Source organism: Cherax quadricarinatus, chromosome 18 (genome assembly GCF_038502225.1).
Source record: "Cherax quadricarinatus isolate ZL_2023a chromosome 18, ASM3850222v1, whole genome shotgun sequence".
In the NCBI taxonomy this organism is placed as follows: domain Eukaryota; kingdom Metazoa; phylum Arthropoda; class Malacostraca; order Decapoda; family Parastacidae; genus Cherax; species Cherax quadricarinatus.
This window is the reverse complement of record NC_091309.1, coordinates 36,214,369-36,239,608: the sequence shown is the minus strand read 5'-3', so window position 1 is coordinate 36,239,608 and position 25,240 is coordinate 36,214,369. Positions and strand designations below refer to the sequence as shown.

Here is a 25,240-nt window from a genome sequence, read left to right as displayed (position 1 = left end):
GAACAGTATACAAATAACCTCTTGGAAGTTTCTTTTTCTTTTTGCGGGTTGCTTGGGCATGTTTAAGAAGTTGATAGGCGATTTTCTCAAAAGTGACACTTGGTGAGTATGTTGGTTTTCTTCTCAACGCTTAATATGTATGTGATACAGATATAAGAAAGGTGATGTTATAGCCTGTGTCTAAATTCTTTATGGATTACTGTATAATGATACTGGTGACCTTACCTGGAGTATACCTGGAGAGGGTATCAGGGTTAATCAACCAGGCTGTTACTACTGGCTGCACGCAAACTGACGCACGAACCACAGCCTGGTTGGTCAGGTACTAACTTAAGGTGCCAGGGGTCTATTGGTAATCCCCCTTTTGTATGTTGGGAGGTAGTTGAACAGTCGTGGGCCCTGGACACTTATTGTGTTGTCTGTCAGTGTACTCGTGGCACCCCTGATTTTCATTAGGGAAATGTTGCATCTCCTGCTGAGTCTTCTGCTTTCATAGGGAGTGATTTTCGTATCTCTCTCGCTTGCATTCCAGGGAATACAAATCAAGGGACTTCAACGATTCCCAGTAATTTAGATGCCTTATCATACTTACGTGTGCCGTGAAAGTTCTTTGTACATTCTCCAGGTCAATTTTGCCTGCCTTGAAGGACAGTTAGTGTACAGCAGTATTCCAGCCTAGAGAGAACAGGCGATTTGAAGAGAGTCATCATGGGCTTGGTGTCCCTAGTTTTGAAGGTTCTCATTATCCATCCTATCATTTTTCTACTAGATGTGATAGATACATTGTTGTGGTCTTTGAAGGTGATATTATCACTCTGATATTTCACTCCCAGGTCCTTCACCATACTTTTTTGCTCTATTGTATGGTTAAAATTTGTTGTATACCCTGATACAGTTTTAATTTCCTCAAGTTTTCCATATCTGATGTAATTACTGTACTAATTTAATATTTTACTCAATAGGAGCAGCAGCAACCCTGATTTAGGTATTGATGTTGACGCAGAAGTAGGAGGAATCTTTGCTCGTGGGTTGGACAGAACCAACTCCATGAGAACAGGTGGGGATTTTATATTGTTATTTATTTTGATACTTTAAAACTAAGAGTTATAATTTATTGGTAAAATAATGCAATACTGTAATATTTTTATTGTATGTGTGGGTTTTACTGCAACCTTTTTAGAAATAGTTTTAGGTGAGGGCTAGAATTATGCAGCAGTTAATGGTGGTCCTTTAAACAGTGAATGTATAAGTTAGGGTGTGAAGGGTTTGTACATTCAACAGTTTTAGGGATCTGAATGTGGTTGGTGTTGTTTGACGTTTCTGTGTGTTTGGGTTTGATTGCTGATAAATGTTATACTGTAGTAATCTGAAGGCATTTTCTTTCCCTGTATAGATGCCGGGAGAGTAGTGTAGAGATAGTTGAGAGGTCTGCCAGTAGTTGCTTGTCTGTAGCAGTCCAGTATGTTGGGTATTGATAGATTTAATTCTGTGTTTGGTGCATAATGAAGGTGTTCTAAATACTGTAGCTACTTATAATGAACTGAATTCATAAAAAAGGGTTGTAGTATTGTATTCAGTCACTTTCATATTGATTCCTTCACTATGCTAACTTTCGGGTAGCAAAATTTACATTACAGTAGATGTATTATTTTCAAATACTAATAAATATCTTTTTTTTTTTCATATTTAATTGCATGTCTGTTACTCATTAGATGATGAAGAAATGTTGGACTTGAAAGGTATAGTAACCAAATGTAAATGGGTAATAGGATTTGTAAATATAATAATTTTCATCAATCATCACCTCGTCTCTATTTTTCATCTTGTAGCTCCATGCTTATTGCTGATATGGAATTTCGTACATGACCCATGAAAAACTACTGTTACAATGTGATGTACCTGTGATATCTATAGTCTTTAGTATATTATAATGCTATTAGCTAGGTTCTGAAGTGTGAAGTCAATCAAACCCTACCAAAAGATAAATTTTCATGCATCAAACAATATATTATATAACCTAATGAGTCATAAGTTATTTCAATTTGTTCGATCTCATTTTCTTAAGAAAATGGAAATGTTATGTAGGTTGCCTTAGTTTAAAAAGTGTATTTATTGTATGTGGTTTTATTTTGGTTTTTACGCAGCTTTAATTTTAACAGGAAGCAATTACGAAAATCTTATAACACTCCAACGGCCAGCAGGGAGGAAAGTAACTCACGAAGAAGTGGCTCTTCAGTGGGTTGTATCCAATGGTACTGGGCGAGAGAAAGCTCTGGCTAACTCTTGGTGAGTAGATGCTCTACTTACAATATGAATTAAACAGCAACATTATATTTGTTGGTGTTTTATTTGTCTCATAATTATTTATTTTTTTTTAACAAGCTGGCCAAATATCACCGAAGCAGGGTGGCCCAAAAAGAAAAATGAAAGTTTCTTTCTTAAACCTTAGTAGTGTGTATAGAAGGGGTTACTAGCTCCTTGCTCCAAGCATTTTAGTTGCCTCTTAAAACATTCATGGGTTACGGAGGAAGAATTCTGTTCCACTTCCCTGTGGATGTAAGAGAAGAGAGAATAAACAAGAACAAGAACTAGTAAGAAAATAGAAGAAAACCCAGAGGCATGTGTGTGATATATAAATATATGCTTGTACATGCATGTGTAGTGTGACCTAAGTGTAAGTAGCAAGACGTACCTGAAACCTTGCATGTTTATGAGACAGAAAAGAGACACCAGCAATCCTACCATCATGTAAAACAATTACAGTTTTCCATTTCACACTCAATTAACAGGATGGTTGTATCTCCCTAGGTGGTTGCTGTCTACCAACCTACTACCTGGGTCATGATTGAGTAAGGAGACATAAATCTTAGAAGCTTCTCCTTACAGCCTCTATGCATATATTTTTACTTTTTTGAGCCTTTCTTTATCCCCTAACATGTGCAACATATTAACTGTTGTACAATCTTCAAAAAACATTTATATGCAAAATATCGCCATACGAGATTTATGACCCTTTAGCACTGCATCACTTTCTTCTAATAAAAGTTAAATCTCTATTAAAACTGTATTAAGTACATTTCATGATGGCATGTATGCATTCATACATACATATGTATGCATGCATGCACATTTTTTTTTAACACACCAGGTCTCTCACTAAGGTAGGGTGACTCAGTAAAGAAGAAACCCTTGTACTGTTACTCATTCAGTCACTTGTCTTTCCAGAAGCATGCATACATCACAATTTAGATGACCCTCCGAACTACAACATTCTCCACTCCTCCTTCAGAGTGCCTACATTCTGAAGGAAGGGTGGAGACGTTGCAGTTGGAGAGTCATCTAAATCATGATGTTAGCACACTTCTGGACAGACAATGATTGACTGAATGATGGTGAATGCATTTTGGGTCACCCAGCCTTGGTGGAAAAAAGCTGTCTGGCTATAACACACATTTTTATATTTGAACAGTAAATAAAGCTAGTTAATCTAGTAACATATGTAACATACATCAAGAAAATGAGTGAGATAAACACACTAAACCAGCATTATCAAAGGAAATGTTAATAAGAGTCATTACACAATATTACATATACACTGGTATTCAGTATGTATATACACAGATGAAAATATCGTGGGGCCCTTAGTTTATACAGCATTTTGGACAAGGCCAAAGCTGATAAATATAAAAGTTTGAATCACATTATGTATTTAGCAGTATTGTAGCATATTGAACTAAAAGTATTGCTGATAGATTAGTTTAGTGAATAAATTGTATTAAACGTAAAGCTTCAACGTAACATATAAGTTCTCATTCTTCATGTATAGAAATACAGTAAACCCTCCGTATAACAGACCTCTGTGTAATGGACATTTAAAATATAGGACACAAGCCCCTGGGTTAATTGGTTTGGAAACAAAGTACAGTGGACCCCCGGTTAACGATATTTTTTCACTCCAGAAGTATGTTCAGGTGCCAGTACTGACCGAATTTGTTCCCATAAGGAATATTGTGAAGTAGATTAGTCCATTTCAGACTCCCAAACATACACGTACAAACGCACTTACATAAATACACTTACATAATTGGTCGCATTCGGAGGTGATCGTTATGCGGGGGTCCACTGTACATGGTTATGGAATTGTCCAATATTGTTACAACCACTGCAAAACAAAAACAGTCTCTTCCCTCTCTTCCCTATCCACCACAACTGCAGTTACCAGCCATTATTCCCCTCCCCATTAGTTCATTAGTAAATAAAAATGCTTGTTACCAGAAAGTATGGTATACAAGTGTTACAAAGTTAGGTGACCTGTTAAACAAACTTAGTGGTAAGCCCCTGGTTAGGCAGAACATTTTGAGCATTAATGAAGGGTTTGGGATATTGGCAGTTTGGAGTGACTATCTAAACTGTCGTATCTGGCGCCTCTGCAAAGGCAGTGATTATGTATGAGTGATTGTGAAAGTGTTGAATGATAATGAAAGTTTTTTTTTCTTTCTTTTTGGGTTTTTCTTTCTTTTGGGTCACCCTGCCTTGGTGGGAGGCAACTGACGTGTTAAAATAGAAAAAAAGGATAAATTAATGTGCTTTGTTTTTATTGTAATTTTTTTTTAATATTGCTTATTTTATTAAAAATGATATTTTTTGCAATAATATTTCGTCTTCATAGGTTTTTCTTTGAGCTGATGATCAAGTCCATGACAGAACATCTTGCCAGAAATAGTGGGGAAGACATCTTGCGCAAAATGAGATTCTCGCACCAGTTTGCAGATGATATCCAAAATCTCACTGCATCTATCACTAATGATATCATTGCTTTACACAACAAAGATGTCAGAGACACCAGGGTAAGATTTTTATTTCTCCACATGTTTGTGATAATTTTTTAATTGCTGTACAGAAAATGTGGGTAAAGAGTACTGTATGTATTGTAATAGTATATGTTAGCAAATCAAGCTGAAAATTAAATAAATTGAAAATAATTTTTTTTTTAAAGGCTTGGATAGTTGCATTTTTTATTGTAGGCAATGTCAGAATATTAATGAAAAAATTTTTGACAGTGTTTGTTTTTATTGTAGGCAGTGTCATATTATTACTTATGAATTTTTTTTATTTTTTTATTATCACACCGGCCGATTCCCACCAAGGCAGGGTGGCCCGAAAAAGAAAAACTTTCACCATCATTCACTCCATCACTGTCTTGCCAGAAGGGTGCTTTACACTACAGTTTTTAAACTGCAACATTAACACCCCTCCTTCAGAGTGCAGGCACTGTACTTCCCATCTCCAGGACTCAAGTCCGGCCTGCCGGTTTCCCTGAATCCCTTCATAAATGTTACTTTGCTCACACTCCAACAGCACGTCAAGTATTAAAAACCATTTGTCTCCATTCACTCCTATCAAACACGCTCAAGCATGCCTGCTGGAAGTCCAAGCCCCTCGCACACAAAACCTCCTTTACCCCCTCCCTCCAACCCTTCCTAGGCCGACCCCTACCCCGCCTTCCTTCCACTACAGACTGATACACTCTTGAAGTCATTCTGTTTCGCTCCATTCTCTCTACATGTCCGAACCACCTCAACAACCCTTCCTCAGCCCTCTGGACAACAGTTTTGGTAATCCCGCACCTCCTCCTAACTTCCAAACTACGAATTCTCTGCATTATATTCACACCACACATTGCCCTCAGACATGACATCTCCACTGCCTCCAGCCTTCTCCTCGCTGCAACATTCATCACCCACGCTTCACACCCATATAAGAGCGTTGGTAAAACTATACTCTCATACATTCCCCTCTTTGCCTCCAAGGACAAAGTTCTTTGTCTCCACAGACTCCTAAGTGCACCACTCACTCTTTTTCCCTCATCAATTCTATGATTCACCTCATCTTTCATAGACCCATCCGCTGACACGTCCACTCCCAAATATCTGAATACGTTCACCTCCTCCATACTCTCTCCCTCCAATCTGATATTCAATCTTTCATCACCTAATCTTTTTGTTATCCTCATAACCTTACTCTTTCCTGTATTCACCTTTAATTTTCTTCTTTTGCACACCCTACCAAATTCATCCACCAATCTCTGCAACTTCTCTTCAGAATCTCCCAAGAGCACAGTGTCATCAGCAAAGAGCAGCTGTGACAACTCCCACTTTGTGTGTGATTCTTTATCTTTTAACTCCACGCCTCTTGCCAAGACCCTCGCATTTACTTCTCTTACAACCCCATCTATAAATATATTAAACAACCACGGTGACATCACACATCCTTGTCTAAGGCCTACTTTTACTGGGAAAAAATTTCCCTCTTTCCTACATACTCTAACTTGAGCCTCACTATCCTCGTAAAAACTCTTCACTGCTTTCAGTAACCTACCTCCTACACCATACACTTGCAACATCTGCCACATTGCCCCCCTATCCACCCTGTCATACGCCTTTTCCAAATCCATAAATGCCACAAAGACCTCTTTAGCCTTATCTAAATACTGTTCACTTATATGTTTCACTGTAAACACCTGGTCCACACACCCCCTACCTTTCCTAAAGCCTCCTTGTTCATCTGCTATCCTATTCTCCGTCTTACTCTTAATTCTTTCAATTATAACTCTACCATACACTTTACCAGGTACACTCAACAGACTTATCCCCCTATAATTTTTGCACTCTCTTTTATCCCCTTTGCCTTTATACAAAGGAACTATGCATGCTCTCTGCCAATCCCTAGGTACCTTACCCTCTTCCATACATTTATTAAACAATTGCACCAACCACTCCAAAACTATATCCCCACCTGCTTTTAACATTTCTATCTTTATCCCATCAATCCCGGCTGCCTTACCCCCTTTCATTTTACCTACTGCCTCACGAACTTCCCCCACACTCACAACTGGCTCTTCCTCACTCCTACAAGATGTTATTCCTCCTTGCCCTATACACGAAATCACAGCTTCCCTATCTTCATCAACATTTAACAATTCCTCAAAATATTCCTTCCATCTTCCCAATACCTCTAACTCTCCATTTAATAACTCTCCTCTCCTATTTTTAACTGACAAATCCATTTGTTCTCTAGGCTTTCTTAACTTGTTAATCTCACTCCAAAACTTTTTCTTATTTTCAACAAAATTTGTTGATAACATCTCACCCACTCTCTCATTTGCTCTCTTTTTTTACATTGCTTCACCACTCTCTTAACCTCTCTCTTTTTCTCCATATACTCTTCCCTCCTTGCATCACTTCTACTTTGTAAAAACTTCTCATATGCTAACTTTTTCTCCCTTACTACTCTCTTTACATCATCATTCCACCAATCGCTCCTCTTCCCTCCTGCACCCACTTTCCTGTAACCACAAACTTCTGCTGAACACTCTAACACTACATTTTTAAACCTACCCCATACCTCTTCGACCCCATTGCCTATGCTCTCATTAGCCCATCTATCCTCCAATAGCTGTTTATATCTTACCCTAACTGCCTCCTCTTTTAGTTTATAAACCTTCACCTCTCTCTTCCCTGATGCTTCTATTCTCCTTGTATCCCATCTACCTTTTACTCTCAGTGTAGCTACAACTAGAAAGTGATCTGATATATCTGTGGCCCCTCTATAAACATGTACATCCTGAAGTCTACTCAACAGTCTTTTATCTACCAATACATAATCCAACAAACTACTGTCATTTCGCCCTACATCATATCGTGTATACTTATTTATCCTCTTTTTTTTTTTACTTATGAATAATAGTAACAATATATGTTTTTATTGTCGGCAATGGCAGAATATTAGTTATGAATAATTGGGACTGAATTTGCTTTTATTGTAGTCACTATCTAAAGTTTTGTTATGAATAGTGGAGACAGTATATTTTTACTGTAGGTAATATTAACAGATTAGCTTTGAATAGTGGTGATAGTGTTGTTTTTATTTTAGGAAATATTGTAAGATTGGTTACAAATAAAGGTTTAAATGAAAAATGTGCATGCTGCTAGCTAACTTTTAAACAGGAAATTTATGCTTCACAAACAGCTCCTTCTGCCCATTACTGACAAAGAGAATCGGTGAATGGCTGCGCATGAGCTAAGATTAATGTTGCTTTCCGGGGAAGTGCCAGTATGAAGTTACTGTGGCACTTTTGGAGATTATGCCAACAATGATTGTTTTCTGTTACTAAAAGTATGCTGAAGTGTTTAATTTTAAAGTATCATTCAACTTTTTAGAACATCCTTGGTATATTACAATGAATATAATAATTTTGTAGAATGCATTACAGCACTGTGCTCATTTTTCGTGTTCATATTAAAGGTTTTATTAATTACAGTGGAACACACAACTATCTTAAACAATGATTACATTACATTTTCTTAAGCATTTTTATTATTGTAAGTATTCATAGGAGGCAGTTGGAGGCAGTGGAGATGTCCTGTTTAAGGGCAGTGTGTGGTGTAAATATTATGCAGAAAATTCGGAGTGTGGAAATTAGGAGAAGGCGTGGAGTTAATAAAAGTATTAGTCAGAGGGCTGAAGAAGGGTTGTTGAGGTGGTTTGGCCATTTAGAGAGAATGGATCAAAGTAGGATGACATGGAGAGCATATAAATCTGTAGGGAAAGGAAGGCGGGGTAGGGGTTGTCGTCGAAAAGGTTGGAAGGAAGGGGTAAGGGAGGTTTTGTGGGCGAGGGGCTTGGGCTTCCAGCAGGCGTGCATGAGCATGTTTGATAGGAGAGAATGGAGACGAATGATATTTGGGACCTGACGATCTGTTGGAGTGTGAGCAGGGTAATATTTAGTGAAGGGATTCAGGGAAACTGGTTATTTTTATATAGCCGGACTTGAGTCCTGGAAATGGGAAGTACAATGCCTGCACTCTAAAGGAGGGGTTCGGGATATTAGCAGTTTGGAGGGATATGTTGTGTATCTTTATACGTATATGCTTCTAAACTGTTGTGTTCTGAGCACCTCTACAAAAACAATGATTATGTGTGAGTGAGGTGAAAGCATTGAGTGATGATGAAAGTATTTTCCTTTTGGGGATTTTCTTGCTTTTTGGGTCACCCTGCCTTGGTGGGAGATGGCCGACTTGTTAAAAAAAAAAAAAATCATAGGAAATAATTGCCTAGGAAAATGTCATTTTATTTCTTATATATGTGTATTTTTATTTAATTTAATACATACAGTGGAACCCCAGATTTCATACTTAATCCATTCCAGAAGGTCATTCTAAATCCGCAAAGTGCGAAAACCAAAGTAATATTTCCCATAAGAAATAATGTAAATACAATTAATCCGTTTCAGACACCCGAAAACATTAACAAAAAAATACATGTTTTAAAGAATAACTATAGTTTTACATACAGAAAGCAATGAGAAATAAATATAAAGCACTAATGAAATGGATAAATGAACAGTTAAATCACTATTACATACCTTTATTGAAGACTCTTGTTGGGAGGAGAGTTTATTTGGAGACAGGACAAAATACTTAAATATAATGTGCTAATATCAACTCTACGACTTATTTATCTATCACAATTCATCTAATATGACATACTAAACAATATTAATAACATAGAAACATTATATATACTCTAGAATGAATAAAATGTGTTATTATGTATGTGAGGAGTGGTGCTGCTGCTGCTGGTGTTGGGTTTATCAGGGCCATTGACAGCAAAAGCCGTACATATAGTGGTGGTGGTGGGAATTGATGTGTCAGTGAATGGATGTATGAAGGATGGGGTTAACCATAGAATTGATGAAGAAAAAATGGTGAGTGGTGCATAGAGGTATTTGTGGAGACAAAAACTATCTCTGGAGGCAAAGAAGGGAATGTATGAAAGTATAGTGGTACCAACACTCTTACATGGGTGTGAAGCGTTTGTTGTAAATGCTGCAGCGAGGAGGCGGTGGAGATATCCTGTCTAAGACCAATGTGTGGTGTAAATATTATGTAGAGAATTCAGAGTGTGGAAATTAGGAGAAGGTGTGGAGTTAATAAAAGTATTAATCAGAGGGCTGAAGAGGGATTGTTGAAGTGGTTTGGTCATATAGAGAGAGAATGGATGAAAGTAGAATGACATGGAGAGCGTATAAATCTGTAGGGGAAGGAAGGCGGGGTAGGGGTCGTCCTCGAAAAGGTTGGAGGGAGGGGTAAAGGAGGTTTTGTGGGCGAGGGGCTTATACTTCCAGCAAGCATGTGTGAGCGTGTTAGATAGGAGTGAACAGAGATGAATCGTATTTGGGACCTGACGAGCTGTGTGATGTCACCGTGGTTGTACAATATATTTATAGATGGGGTTGTAAGAGAAGTAAATGCGAGGGTCTTGGCAAGAGGTGTGGAGTTAAAAGATAAAGAATCACACACAAAGTGGGAGTTGTCACAGTTGCTCTTTGCTGATGACACTGCTCTTGGGTGATTCTGAAGAGAAGTTGCAGAGGTTGGTGGGTGAATTTGGTAGGGTATGTAAAAGAAGAAAATTGAAAGTCAATACAGTTAAGAGTAAGGTTATGAGGATAAAAAGATTAGGTGATGAAAGATTGGATATCAGATTGGAGGGAGAGAGTATGGAGGAGGTGAATGTATTCAGATATTTGGGAGTGGATGTGTCAGCGGATGGGTCTATGAAAGATGAGGTGAATCATAGAATTGATGAGGGGAAAAGGGTGAGTGGTGCACTTAGGAGTCTGTGGAGACAAAGAACTTTGTCCTTGGAAGCAAAGAGGGGAATGTATGAGAGTATAGTTTTACCAACGCTCCTGTATGGGTGTGAGGCATGGGTGATGAATGTTGCAGCAAGGAGAAGGCTGGAGGCAGTGGAGATGTCATGTCTGAGGGCAATGTGTGGTGTGAATATAATGCAGAGAATTCGTAGTTTGGAAGTTAGGAGGAGGTGCGGGATTGCCAAAACTGTTGTCCAGAGCGCTGAGGAAGGGTTGTTGAGTTGGTTCGGACATGTAGAGAGAATGGAGCGAAACAGAATGATTTCAAGAGTGTATCAGTCTGTAGTGGAAGGAAGGCAGGGTAGGGGTCAGCCTAGGAAAGGTTGGAGGGAGGGGGTAAAGGAGGTTTTGTGTGCAAGGGGCTTGGACTTCCAGCGGGCATGCGTGAGCGTGTTTGATAGGAGTGAATGGAGACAAATGGTTTTTAATACTTGACGTGCTGTTGGAGTGTAAGCAAAGTAACATTTATGAAGGGATTCGGGGAAACCGGCAGGCCGGACTTGAGTCCTGGAGATGGGAAGTACAGTGCCTGCACTCTGAAGGAGGGGTGTTAATGTTGCAGTTTAAAAACTGTAGTGTAAAGCACCCTTCTGGCAAGACAGTGATGGAGTGAATGATGGTGAAAGTTTTTCGTTTTCGGGCCACCCTGCCTTGGTGGGAATCGGCCAGTGTGTTAATAAAAATAATAAAATAATTTCAGGGAAACTGGTTATTTTTATATAGCCAGACTTGAATACTGGAAATGGGAAGTACAATGCCTGCAATTTAAAGGAGGAGTTTGGAATATTGGCAGTTTGGAGGGATATGTTGTGTATCTTTATATGTATATTCTTCTAAACTCTTGTGTTCTGGGCATCTCTGCAAAAACAGTGATTATGTATGAGTGAGGTGAAAGTGTTGAATGATGATGAAAGTATTTTCTTTTTGGGGATTTACTTTCTTTTTTGGTCACCCTGCCTCAGTGGAAGATGGCCAACTTGTAAAAAAAAAAAATTACACTTACCTTGGAGGAGATGCTGGCCTTGGTTTAGGGTGGTGGAAAATACACAGGGTGGCATATGTTGTCAATGGCCCTGTATACCTCCGACAACAGTTCATGTCATCCTTTTTCTATCGCTTAATCGCTTAACTTACTTGCTACACTGTTAATGCTACACTTTATCACTGGCTGGCACTATAGCCTTTATTGACTCCTGTTGCTTTAGTCTCATACATATCGTAGAATCACTGAAGAAGGCACATTCTCCCCTCTCTCTCAGCCCTTTACCAAAGGGCTGGCTCTAGGAACTTGCTTTGGGCCCATGGTGGCTTATTTCGCAGTCAAAATCAATAAACAAGAACAAAAATTGCAAAATGTTTCGGATGAATGCTCACTCAACCAGGGACAGAGCCAGACTGAAGCGGTGTCCCGGTGGGTGGGCTCGTCTGATGCATGCGATTCCCGGGACAAGGTCCGAAATTAGAAGCAAAATTTCACACAAAAAAAGTGTCTGAAATCCGAAAAGTTCGATATCCGGTGCATGCAAAATCTGGGGTTCCACTGTACTATAAGGAAATTTTGGCTTTGGGATGTTTGTGTTGGTGTAATACTGATATAGAGAAAATAATTATTGTTTATTTATGAGTTCAAACTCGTAAAAGGATCTTGGGTGTGAATAAGAAATTAAAGGAATTAAATAATTTTAATTTATTCAATTCTCAAATTAATCATACCCAGCATTAGCAAAACTCCTTAGCTCTGACACTTTGAAGATACACCTGATGTTTTTCGAATACATTGGCCCTCTTCCTTTTTTGGGTTACCCTCCCTTGGTGGGAGATGGCTGGCAAGTTAAAGATAAATGTCAAGTGTATCTTGAAAGAGTTGGAGCTAAGGTGGTGTGGTGATATTGGTAAAAAAAAAAACAGGATTGGGGGGAGGGGAAAGGTGTGATTATTTTAATTTGAGAATTGTATAAATGGCATGAAGTAGGTTGCGGGAAGTGTTATTGCACCTAGGTGTGAGAGGAATGTTGAAGAGGTAGGTAGCTATTCTGTGATGTGTAAAGCTGTTAAATCATTTTGAGCTAAAGAACATTAGTTGTGGGAGACATTAATGCAACAGTGGATGACTGTTATGGAAGGAAGTAAGAGTTTATTAGTAGGTAAAAGATGTTTTAAGGATAAAATGGTGCTGGGTTCCTAAACCCATTGGACTGCTACCTACATGATGGGTAGAGGCTGAAAAATAAACTTTTATATAATTTTTCTTCTTGATTTATAACCAAGGTAAGATATATTACATAGCAAGAGCAGCCTGCTAGACTTCATTCTAGTGGATAAATAGTTGTACAGTTGGTTTCTAAATTTCTAAATGATTTTTTGTGGAATGCATCTATTATTGTGTGAGGGATTACTGTATCTTCCCTATATTATATCTGCTATATTGTTCAGTAAATATAGCAGATACAGTGGAACCTCTACTTGTGAGCGTGTCCATGTGCGAGTTTTTCCAAATATGAGCAGTCGATGGGTCGATTTTTTGCTTCCATACGCAAGCAAAATTTCCACAAGTGAGCAGACTTCAAGGCAGGTTCCTTGACACTGGTGAGGGGGTCTTGCTCTTGAGCTCGGGAATTGTATCTCATTTGTTTGTTGGACTATCTTATTGAAACTTGGGCAATGTATGATGGAAAGATGCTTCTTAATGTACACCAAAAAATGAAAGAAATCTAAGCATAAATAATGGAGTTCACTTCTCAGCAATTAGCCACCCCTTAGCAGTAATTTCGAATGGTTTTTATGGTTGTATTCTCGTTTTTTTGGTCTCATTTGATAGAATGGAAGATATGTTACAGAAATAGATATGATTTTGGTTGCTTTCACAACGAAAAGTGCCTTGAAATTGAGCTCAACCTAGGACAAATGGTCAGTTGCTTGGCTGTTTCAGAGTAAACAAATGACGTCACTGTCCATTCCAATATGCAGTCGTCAATGGGTTGACATTATTTATACAATTATTGCAATAAGGCATAACATTAAATCTTATATTTTTTGTGTGAATAAAAATTACAAATTATTTACATAATAATAATATGTATAATAATAATACGTATAATAATAATAGTATAATATAATACAATAATAATAAAAATAATAATAATAATAATAATAATAATAGTAATAATAATAATAATAATAATAATAATAATGTAATATGTATAATAATAATACATGTATAATAATAATGTACTACATATAATAATTATAATAGACGGCTTCAAAAGACCGTCGCTAGATGGCAGTGTTTACCACAACAGAGGGAGCGGTTGTGGCCGCCTCCACCTGTTACATAATGACATAGTTTATTCATTCTAGAGTACATATATCATGTTTCTATGTTATTTATATTGCTTGTTATGTCATATTAGATGAACTATGATAGATAAATAAGCCGTATAGATAATATTAGCTAAATTATTCATGAAGTATTTTGCATGGTCTCCGGACAAACTCTCGTCCACCTCTGACACTGCCCATACCACTACATGAATGACATATTTTATTCATTTTAGAGTATATATCAGGTTTCTATGTTATTTATATTGTTTATTATGTCATATTAGATGAAATGAGATAGATAAATAAGCTGTAGAGTTGATATTAGCAAAATTATTGAAGTACAGAATTCCACTGGAATGGATTAATTGCATTTGAATTAATTTAGATGAGGAAAATTGACTCTGCAAACGAGCAAATCCAGTTGCGAGCAAGGTCATGGAACGGATTAAACTCGCAAGTAGAGGTTCCACTGTATAATATTTTTTCTTCTAGTTGTTTGTGACTGTTGCTGTAAAGTTTAGTAATATTAACCTATATTTTCCATAGTTTGTACAGAATGTGAACAGCAGTCTGGCATTTTTCCTGTGTGATTTGCTGTCTGTGATGGATCGTGGGTTTGTGTTCATGCTGATGCAAAATTATTGTAGGCAGATGAGCAACAAGATAGTTTCTCTACCTGATGCTGCACCTCTCATCAACTTGAAGGTACTTACAGTAGTTGTTTTCTAATGTAATTTAGGCATTAATTATATTTACCATGTGTTTTTCAATGCAGAGTTCTCCCACTCTAAGGGAAACAGTCAGAGTAAAATAGAAATTTGCACCTGAAAAATTCTGCATTTATAGGGTAAAAAAGAATACACAGACACTGACAGAGCTGTCCAGCCGCCATGGAGAGAAGACGTTGTCGTTCCTGCTCTTTGGTTATCCTGAGTAATTCTCGATCAGAGCAACTCTGAGCACTGTTACTTGAGATTTTTCTTGGGTTATCCTCAGTTGTTCTCGACCAGAGCTGAGAGGAAACTTGCTTGCAGTCACTTAGAGCCCCATCCCATCAAGAGGGTAAGGTGGTGACTTGCTTGCTTGTTCACCCCTCTCTTCCCCATCTCCCCAACCTTCCCCATCCTCCCCTCACCCAAACATCTACACTGGCCCACACACTAACACACTACTTACATTGCTATCCTTCTGACTTTCCTATCTTCTTCTTTTTCGGCAACTTTGCCTTTGGCAAGTTAACACAAGGCATTTTGACCATCCGGTAGCATTTGTGATTTTTTAACCCTTTGACTGTCGCGGCCATATATATACGTCTTACGAGGTACCGTGTTTGACGTATATATACTCATAAATTCTAGAGGCTTCAAATCAAGCAAGAGAAAGCTGGTAGGCCCACATGTGAGAGAATGGGTCTGTGTGGTCAGTGTGCACCATATAAAAAAAATCCTGGAACACGCAGTGCATAATGAGAAAAAAAAACTCCGACCGTTTTTTTTTAATTAAAATGCCGACTTTGTGGTCTATTTTCGTATAGTATTTATGGTTGTATTCTCGTTTTCTTGGTCTCATTTGATAGAATGGAAAACATATTATAGAAATAGAGCTGATTTTGATTGATTTTACTATAAAAAGAACCTAGAAATGGAGCTCAAAGTAGGGAAAATGTTTGATTTTTGCCAATGTTCAAGAGTAAACAAATGATGCCATTGTCCAATAAATGTCCAACTAGCCATTCTAATGTGCAGTCATGAATGGGTTGATGTTATTTATACAATTATTACAGTATTGCAGTAGTCTGCATAATAGTAAGTCTTCTATTTTTTGTTTGAATAAAAATTCAAAATAGAAAGCAAGAGTAATATCAGAGGGGCCTGGAGACATGACTGATGAGCAAAGAAAATGTTATTTTAGAGCCAGGAATGTCTGCATTGTTCATTCTGGATCTTATTTTGAAATTGTCATATTTTTTAGTTTTCGTGAAATTGGCCAAATTGCAAATTTCTGACCACATTATTAGGTAGCTGAAATCGGTAAATGGGCAGTTTCTTGTACTCAATCGATAGAAAAAATGGAGTTCTAAAGAAATAGCTATGAGTTTGGGCGACTGGAACAATGGAATTAGCCGAAAATAGGGCTCAAAGTGGACGAAATCGCCGATTTGTAAACAGCGCCGAGAGAGCATGATTCCGTCAGTTTTCCATCAAATTTCGTTTTTTTGGTGTCATTATAGTCGGGTAAAGATTTTCTATCATTTCTTAAGAAAAAATAATTTTTTTTTTTTTTAAATTTTGCGACACCAGGAGACACTTCAGGATTGGGGGTTGCAACAGTCAAAGGGTTAAAATCCGGCTGATCTTTGCCTTGGGCCCTTTTGCGCCTCACCACTCGAGGGTAGGCTATCTTAGGCTATCAGGACTAACACTAAGGAAAGACCCTTTTTGTTAAAGCAACTTCTGTGCCAGATGTACCTTCCTGGACATCATGGCACGAATAAGAGTAAGATTACGTGTTGATGACAATCAAAAGTCGAAGAAAGAAATTCTAGAATGTATTTGTTCGAATTCAACTGTTGCTCCAGTGGATGTTTTTCAAACCCACGCTGGGGCAGTACTTCTCCTCTCTTCTCTAGAAGAGTTACTTCAACTGCTCAAGCAAGATGTTCTGGAAAAATTGAAGACTTTTGATATTACCCCAGCTGCACCTGAAAGCTATCAAGCACAAGGAACTGTGTTTGTGGCCAGAATTAACAGCTTCATGAGAGAGAGCTCAGTGGAGGAACTTGTAGATGAATTTAATAGGGAGAATTCTGAATTTAAGGTTGTCCATGCATATAAATTCTCGAAACCTGGCAACAACCAGGTAACACTGAAGTTAATACTTGAGACACCTGAAGGAGCCAAACTAGTTTGTTAAAATGGTTTCAAATGTTTTGGCACCAGATGTACACCTCACCAAATCTCTCTTGAACGGTTTGTCAGTGTTACACAATGTTTTAAATGTTACGCATTTGGTCATACCAACAAATGCAGTACCCAAGCACTGATTTGCAGCATATGCTCTGGTCAACATTCCTTTAAAGATTGTCATAACAAAACTAAGCCCAAGTGTGTCCTCTGCAATAGAAAGCACCATGCTGTTTCTGGTATCTGTCCTGAGAGGAAAAAGGTAATACAGAAAATTCTAGAAGCCAAGAAACTATCCAATTCTTCGAAGACCACTCCCCAGGCACCTCCAACAATGTCTCAGACTTCCTTCCCAGCTTTGCCTGGATCTAGTGGGACTCCTCAGTTCTCTTCCACTGGTTCCAATGTTTGGAATTCTACCCCTCTTGGAGTGCCCCAATCTAACCCTCACCTACAACATATACAAATGCAACCACAAGGTCCAGCCTCACCTCCCATGTCTCAGGGGTCCTCAGCCGGGGATATGACGAGAGCTCAACTAATGTATATGATGGCCAAGGACATAGCAGGTCGTGATATTAAAGTCGGCTCTAATATTTTCAATGATTTGTTAATGGCTAATGGGATCACTCCCATTACTATCCCAGATAATATTAAGGTTATTATGGCCCAGCCCTCTCAAAACAGGAAGTATGTGCCCTACTCTACCTCTACAAATACGCCTAATTCGTCTCTTGCTCAGGGATCACCCACCTCGCATACCCAGGTTATCAACTCCCCTCAGCCCGATGAGTCAATACCTGACCCTAACCATGCCCCAGAGATTGGTGCTTACTCTTCCGCTATAGCAACTGATCCTGTTGAACAGGAACTTTCCCAGGATAATTCACCTGGCCTACCAAATTTTTCCTTGGAGCCTCCACAGTCTCCCATTAACTCTCACGAGCCTCTCCTGAAACTGGGAATATCACACCTCAGTTTTCTGATGACGACTCTAATAACTATAATGATTCTGTTAATGTTACCAACTCTAGTGAGGATGGTGACACTTTTAGTACACAAGCAACTACTCAGAATTTCCCTCCTCCCCTTGACGAGTCCAAACATGAATTTACTTGCAGACATTCAGACCGCAGTACACGTGCGAAGTGCAAGAAATAATGGGGATTACAATTTTCCAACTTAATGTTCAACATTTCTTTAATAACCGTTACCTCAGTGATTTCAGTGATTTATTTATTTATTTATTTATTTAGTAATTTTAGCATACATACAGAGGTACAAAAAAATACAGGTAAGAGCAGCATGCCAAAGCCACTTATATGCATAGCATTATGGGCTGGCTTAAAATTAACTTAAGATTAACTAAGCAATGATGAAATCAGTGATAAAACATTATTGTAAACAGATAACTATAAAGCACAAATGAGTATTACAAAGACAGGTCATATGGTTGCATGCATTGCTGTACATTCAGTCGAATGGAGTATTCTGTTAGGTAGTGTATTTAAAAAAATAACAAAGTTATTTGGGTCCTAGGTTTAACATTTCTGTGATATAATTGTGAGTAACATATAGGATATACAATTTATAAGGTTCAGTTATTCAGTATTTATTTGGTTTTGAGTGAGTAAGTGATCTTTGAGAAGAGACTTGAATTTATAAACAGGTAGTGTTTCTTTTATATTTACAGGTAATGAATTCCAGATTTTAGGGCCTTTTATGTGCATTGAGTTTTTGCATAGCGTGAGATGGACACGAGGAACATCAAAGAGTGATCTGTGCCTTGTGTTATAGTCATGTGTTCTTTTGAGGTTGGCAAGGAGATGTTTGAGGGGAGGGTTAATATCAGAGTTAAGTGTTCTATGTATGTAATAGGTGCAGTAATAAGTATGGATGTTTTGTATGGTGAGTAGGTTGAGTGTTTTGAATATTGGTGGAGTGTGCTGCCTGTAGTGAGAATTTGTTATCATTCTAACTGCAGCCTTTTGTTGGGTAATTAGTGGTCTGAGATGGTTAATTGTTGTTGAGCCCCATGCACAAATTCCATAGGTGAGATAGGGGTAAATAAGAGAGTGATAAAGGGCCAGGAGGGCTGACTGTGGAACATAGTACCGTATCTTCGATAGTATGCCTACAGTCTTGGAAATTTTCTTAGAAATTTGTTGTATTTATTTTTTTTTTTATTATCACACCGGCCGATTCCCACCAAGGCAGGGTGGCCCGAAAAAGAAAAACTTTCACCATCATTCACTCCATCACTGTCTTGCCAGAAGGGTGCTTTACACTACAGTTTTTAAACTGCAACATTAACACCCCTCCTTCAGAGTGCAGGCACTGTACTTCCCATCTCCAGGACTCAAGTCCGGCCTGCCGGTTTCCCTGAATCCCTTCATAAATGTTACTTTGCTCACACTCCAACAGCACGTTAAGTATTAAAAACCATTTGTCTCCATTCACTCCTATCAAACACGCTCACGCATGCCTGCTGGAAGTCCAAGCCCCTCGCACACAAAACCTCCTTTACCCCCTCCCTCCAACCCTTCCTAGGCCGACCCCTACCCCGCCTTCCTTCCACTACAGACTGATACACTCTTGAAGTCATTCTGTTTCGCTCCATTCTCTCTACATGTCCGAACCACCTCAACAACCCTTCCTCAGCCCTCTGGACAACAGTTTTGGTAATCCCGCACCTCCTCCTAACTTCCAAACTACGAATTCTCTGCATTATATTCACACCACACATTGCCCTCAGACATGACATCTCCACTGCCTCCAGCCTTCTCCTCGCTGCAACATTCATCACCCACGCTTCACACCCATATAAGAGCGTTGGTAAAACTATACTCTCATACATTCCCCTCTTTGCCTCCAAGGACAAAGTTCTTTGTCTCCACAGACTCCTAAGTGCACCACTCACTCTTTTTCCCTCATCAATTCTATGATTCACCTCATCTTTCATAGACCCATCCGCTGACACGTCCACTCCCAAATATCTGAATACGTTCACCTCCTCCATACTCTCTCCCTCCAATCTGATATTCAATCTTTCATCACCTAATCTTTTTGTTATCCTCATAACCTTACTCTTTCCTGTATTCACCTTTAATTTTCTTCTTTTGCACACCCTACCAAATTCATCCACCAATCTCTGCAACTTCTCTTCAGAATCTCCCAAGAGCACAGTGTCATCGGCAAAGAGCAGCTGTGACAACTCCCACTTTGTGTGTGATTCTTTATCTTTTAACTCCACGCCTCTTGCCAAGACCCTCGCATTTACTTCTCTTACAACCCCATCTATAAATATATTAAACAACCACGGTGACATCACACATCCTTGTCTAAGGCCTACTTTTACTGGGAAAAAATTTCCCTCTTTCCTACATACTCTAACTTGAGCCTCACTATCCTCGTAAAAACTCTTCACTGCTTTCAGTAACCTACCTCCTACACCATACACTTGCAACATCTGCCACATTGCCCCCCTATCCACCCTGTCATACGCCTTTTCCAAATCCATAAATGCCACAAAGACCTCTTTAGCCTTATCTAAATACTGTTCACTTATATGTTTCACTGTAAACACCTGGTCCACACACCCCCTACCTTTCCTAAAGCCTCCTTGTTCATCTGCTATCCTATTCTCCGTCTTACTCTTAATTCTTTCAATTATAACTCTACCATACACTTTACCAGGTACACTCAACAGACTTATCCCCCTATAATTTTTGCACTCTCTTTTATCCCCTTTGCCTTTATACAAAGGAACTATGCATGCTCTCTGCCAATCCCTAGGTACCTTACCCTCTTCCATACATTTATTAAATAATTGCACCAACCACTCCAAAACTATATCCCCACCTGCTTTTAACATTTCTATCTTTATCCCATCAATCCCGGCTGCCTTACCCCCTTTCATTTTACCTACTGCCTCACGAACTTCCCCCACACTCACAACTGGCTCTTCCTCACTCCTACAAGATGTTATTCCTCCTTGCCCTATACACGAAATCACAGCTTCCCTATCTTCATCAACATTTAACAATTCCTCAAAATATTCCTTCCATCTTCCCAATACCTCTACCTCTCCATTTAATAACTCTCCTCTCCTATTTTTAACTGACAAATCCATTTGTTCTCTAGGCTTTCTTAACTTGTTAATCTCACTCCAAAACTTTTTCTTATTTTCAACAAAATTTGTTGATAACATCTCACCCACTCTCTCATTTGCTCTCTTTTTACATTGCTTCACCACTCTCTTAACTTCTCTCTTTTTCTCCATATACTCTTCCCTCCTTGCATCACTTCTACTTTGTAAAAACTTCTCATATGCTAACTTTTTCTCCCTTACTACTCTCTTTACATCATCATTCCACCAATCGCTCCTCTTCCCTCCTGCACCCACTTTCCTGTAACCACAAACTTCTGCTGAACACTCTAACACTACATTTTTAAACCTACCCCATACCTCTTCGACCCCATTGCCTATGCTCTCATTAGCCCATCTATCCTCCAATAGCTGTTTATATCTTACCCTAACTGCCTCCTCTTTTAGTTTATAAACCTTCACCTCTCTCTTCCCTGATGCTTCTATTCTCCTTGTATCCCATCTACCTTTTACTCTCAGTGTAGCTACAACTAGAAAGTGATCTGATATATCTGTGGCCCCTCTATAAACATGTACATCCTGAAGTCTACTCAACAGTCTTTTATCTACCAATACATAATCCAACAAACTACTGTCATTTCGCCCTACATCATATCGTGTATACTTATTTATCCTCTTTTTCTTAAAATATGTATTACCTATAACTAAACCCCTTTCTATACAAAGTTCAATCAAAGGGCTCCCATTATCATTTACACCTGGCACCCCAAACTTACCTACCACACCCTCTCTAAAAGTTTCTCCTACTTTAGCATTCAAGTCCCCTACCACAATTACTCTCTCACTTGGTTCAAAGGCTCCTATACATTCACTTAACATCTCCCAAAATCTCTCTCTCTCCTCTGCATTCCTCTCTTCTCCAGGTGCATACACGCTTATTATGACCCACTTCTCGCATCCAACCTTTACTTTAATCCACATAATTCTTGAATTTACACATTCATATTCTCTTTTCTCCTTCCATAACTGATCATTTAACATTACTGCTACCCCTTCCTTTGCTCTAACTCTCTCAGATACTCCAGATTTAATCCCATTTATTTCCCCCCACTGAAACTCTCCTACCCCCTTCAGCTTTGTTTCGCTTAGGGCCAGGACATCCAACTTCTTTTCATTCATAACATCAGCAATCATCTGTTTCTTGTCATCCGCACTACATCCACGCACATTTAAGCAACCCAGTTTTATAAAGTTTTTCTTCTTCTCTTTTTTAGTAATTGTATACAGGAGAAGGGGTTACTAGCCCATTGCTCCCGGCATTTTAGTCGCCTCATACGACACGCATGGCTTACGGAGGAAAGATTCTTTTCCACTTCCCCATGGACAATAGAAGAAATAAAAAAGAACAAGAGCTATTTAGAAAAAGGAGAAAAACCTAGATGTATGTATATATATATATGCATGTGCGTGTCTGTGAAGTGTGACCAAAGTGTAAGTAGGAGTAGCAAGATATCCCTGTTATCTTAGCGTGTTTATGAGACAGAAAAAGAAACCAGCAATCCTACCATCATGCAAAACAGTTACAGGTTTTTGTTTCACAGTCATCTGGCAGGACGGTAGTACTTCCCTGGGTGGTTGCTGTCTACCAACCTACTACCTGAATATGTGTATGAAATTTGAGTCTATTATCAAGGTGGATTCCTAAGAATTTTCCCTCTGTTAGCTTTGTGATAGGTGATCTGTTTATCGTTATGTTAAGAGGTACATCTGTAGCTCTGTTACCAAACTGAATGAAGTAGGTTTTGTCAATGTTTAGTGTAAGTTTGTTAGTCCTCATCCAGGTAGATATTTTCTGTAATTCGGTATTTACAGTATTGGCTAGCGTGACTGGGCTCGGGTGAGAGAAGACGTATGTAGTGTCATCTGCAAAAAGTGTGGGTTTGAGTAATTGCGAAGCATTTGGTAGGTCATTTATGTATAGGAGAAAGAGAAGAGGGCCAAGGACACTTCCCTGTGGGACATCAACTGTAATTGGTTGAGCAGAAGAGCTTGCCCCATTTGCATACACATATTGGCTTCTGTTGCTGAGGTATGACTTGAGATAGTTGAGGGAGTGCCCTCTAATACCATAGTGTGACAATTTTACGTGGAGCAAGTCATGGTCAACTGTATCAAAAGCTTTACGTAAGTCAATGAAGATCCCCAGTGGGACTTCTTTTTTCTCTATTGCAGTGTATATATGTTCTAGCATGTGTATAATAGCATCATTAGTATTTTTATTAGGCGTGAATCCAAATTGGCAGGGGTTGAGAATGTTTTGGGAGATGAGGTAGGAGTAGATTCGTTTATGAATTAATTTTTCGAAGATTTTTGAGAGAGGGTGTAAATTAGATATTGGCCTATAGTTCTTCAACTCTGGTCTCCTCCTCTATGGATCCTTGAAGTTGAACTACATAATTACAATCCTGATGTTATACTCTTGAATGAGACAGCTGCGAGAGTTGATCAACATATTAAATTACGTGGTTACTCTACTGTGGAGTAATCGAGAGGACCCTATAGTGGCGTAGCCATCTTAGTTAAATTAGGCTATGCATTTAGAAATATTCATGTTGATGAAGATAACATTCTTGCAATAGAACTGACGACGTCTCATGGTCAACTATTGATAGGAACTGGATATTTTCCCCCGAGACAACCATATATACAGTCAATTCCTCTACGTAGGATAATAAGCAGAAATATTCCAACAATTCTAGCGGTAGATTTTAATGCTCATCACCCTGCCCTCTTTAACTGTGGAGCTGGTAATCCACTGGGTGACTTGAAAGGAAAACAACTATTTAATATCATTTCAAGCCCCATTCTTTAAATTGTATATTGGTCTTCATCCAGGGACACCAGATATAGTTCTGACAAACAGAGACTGTGACCTCTTTCATTATCATATCTCTCCTGGTGGAAACGTAGGATCTGACCATATCCCTGTTATAATACAACTACAAACTTCTCCATTTAGAATACCTGTGCCTCCTAAACTCAATCTCAACACCCTAGGATTTGATCCCTTCAGGGCATTTCTGGGTGAAGATGAAATTGTGTAGTTGGAAAATCTACCTTCCAATGCAATTGACGACGTGATCAGGTCTCTTCACAATCGAATAATTGATGCTACTAATGCAACTTGCCAGTTAGCTTCCACAAAGATCTACCAACAATATAAACCTACTGGGGAAATTAGAGACGGTATGAGAAATTATCAAACAGAATGTCGAAGGGATCTTCAAACGCAGCAACCACCAGTAGCTACATTATATAGATTGAGGCAAGAATTAATTAACATGATCAGTCATCACAAACGTGACTTATGGAAAGTGCTAATTCTAAAAGCTAATCAGTATAAACGAGAGCCTGCAAAATTTTGGAGTAAGATTCGGCAACTTTTAGGTGCAAAGCACAAGGCTCCTAGCTACCTAATTCATACCTTCACTGATGATGAAGATGAAGAGGTTGAGATTAAACTCAATGATCCACAGGACCAGGCTAATTTGATGGGTGATGTATGGGAGAAAATTCTCTCCCACAATAACAGTCGTCAATTTAATAATAATCACTATCAGTTGGTCGATGAATGGAGAGATGAGAACTTAGCTGATCTACAACCACTACCTTCCATCTATACATCAACTCTTGAAGAGACCCACCCGCTTACTAGACCTATCACACTACTTGAGATGAGTCAGGTTATTGGGAGAATGCGAAATAGAGCCCCTGGTCTCTCTGGAATAACAATGAAACAAATAAAGTTCCTACCCAGAAATTGTATACAGTCTTTGGTTAATATCTTTAATGCCATCTTGGCCTCTGGACATTTTCCAGTGTCTTTCTTGCTAAGCCCAATAAAGACATCCATCAACCAGGAAACTATAGACCTATATCCTTACTTGAAGTCCCTGGGAAAGTTCTTGAAAAGATTATTTCCAACAGACTGAACTACTATATGGAGTTTAACCACCTTTTTACTGAAAAACAGTTTGGCTTTAGAACACACAGAGGTACCCATCATGCAATAAATATTTTTGATACTGTAGCGAGTCTCAAACATCAGGGCAATCTTGCTCTAATTGCCACCAGAGATGTTCATGAAGCTTTTGATAGCTTATGGCATGATGGTCTTATATACAAACTTAT

General features: G+C 38.7%; 1 protein-coding gene across 12 annotated transcripts in view; it reads left to right on the top strand.

The window, feature by feature from the left end:
• Positions 1-25,240, top strand: part of Zir (dedicator of cytokinesis) — a 353,738-nt gene that overhangs the window by 136,658 nt on the left and 191,840 nt on the right. For 10 of the 12 annotated variants that reach the window (XM_070086406.1, XM_070086403.1, XM_070086413.1 and 7 more), the window contains 5 exons: positions 963-1,057; positions 1,713-1,739; positions 2,160-2,286; positions 4,670-4,847; positions 14,585-14,743. In XM_070086406.1, the coding sequence (XP_069942507.1) occupies positions 963-1,057; positions 1,713-1,739; positions 2,160-2,286; positions 4,670-4,847; positions 14,585-14,743 (586 nt within the window). The remainder of the gene's footprint in view (positions 1-962; positions 1,058-1,712; positions 1,740-2,159; positions 2,287-4,669; positions 4,848-14,584; positions 14,744-25,240) is intronic. The other 2 variants (XM_070086405.1, XM_070086411.1) reach the window with 1 other exon arrangement.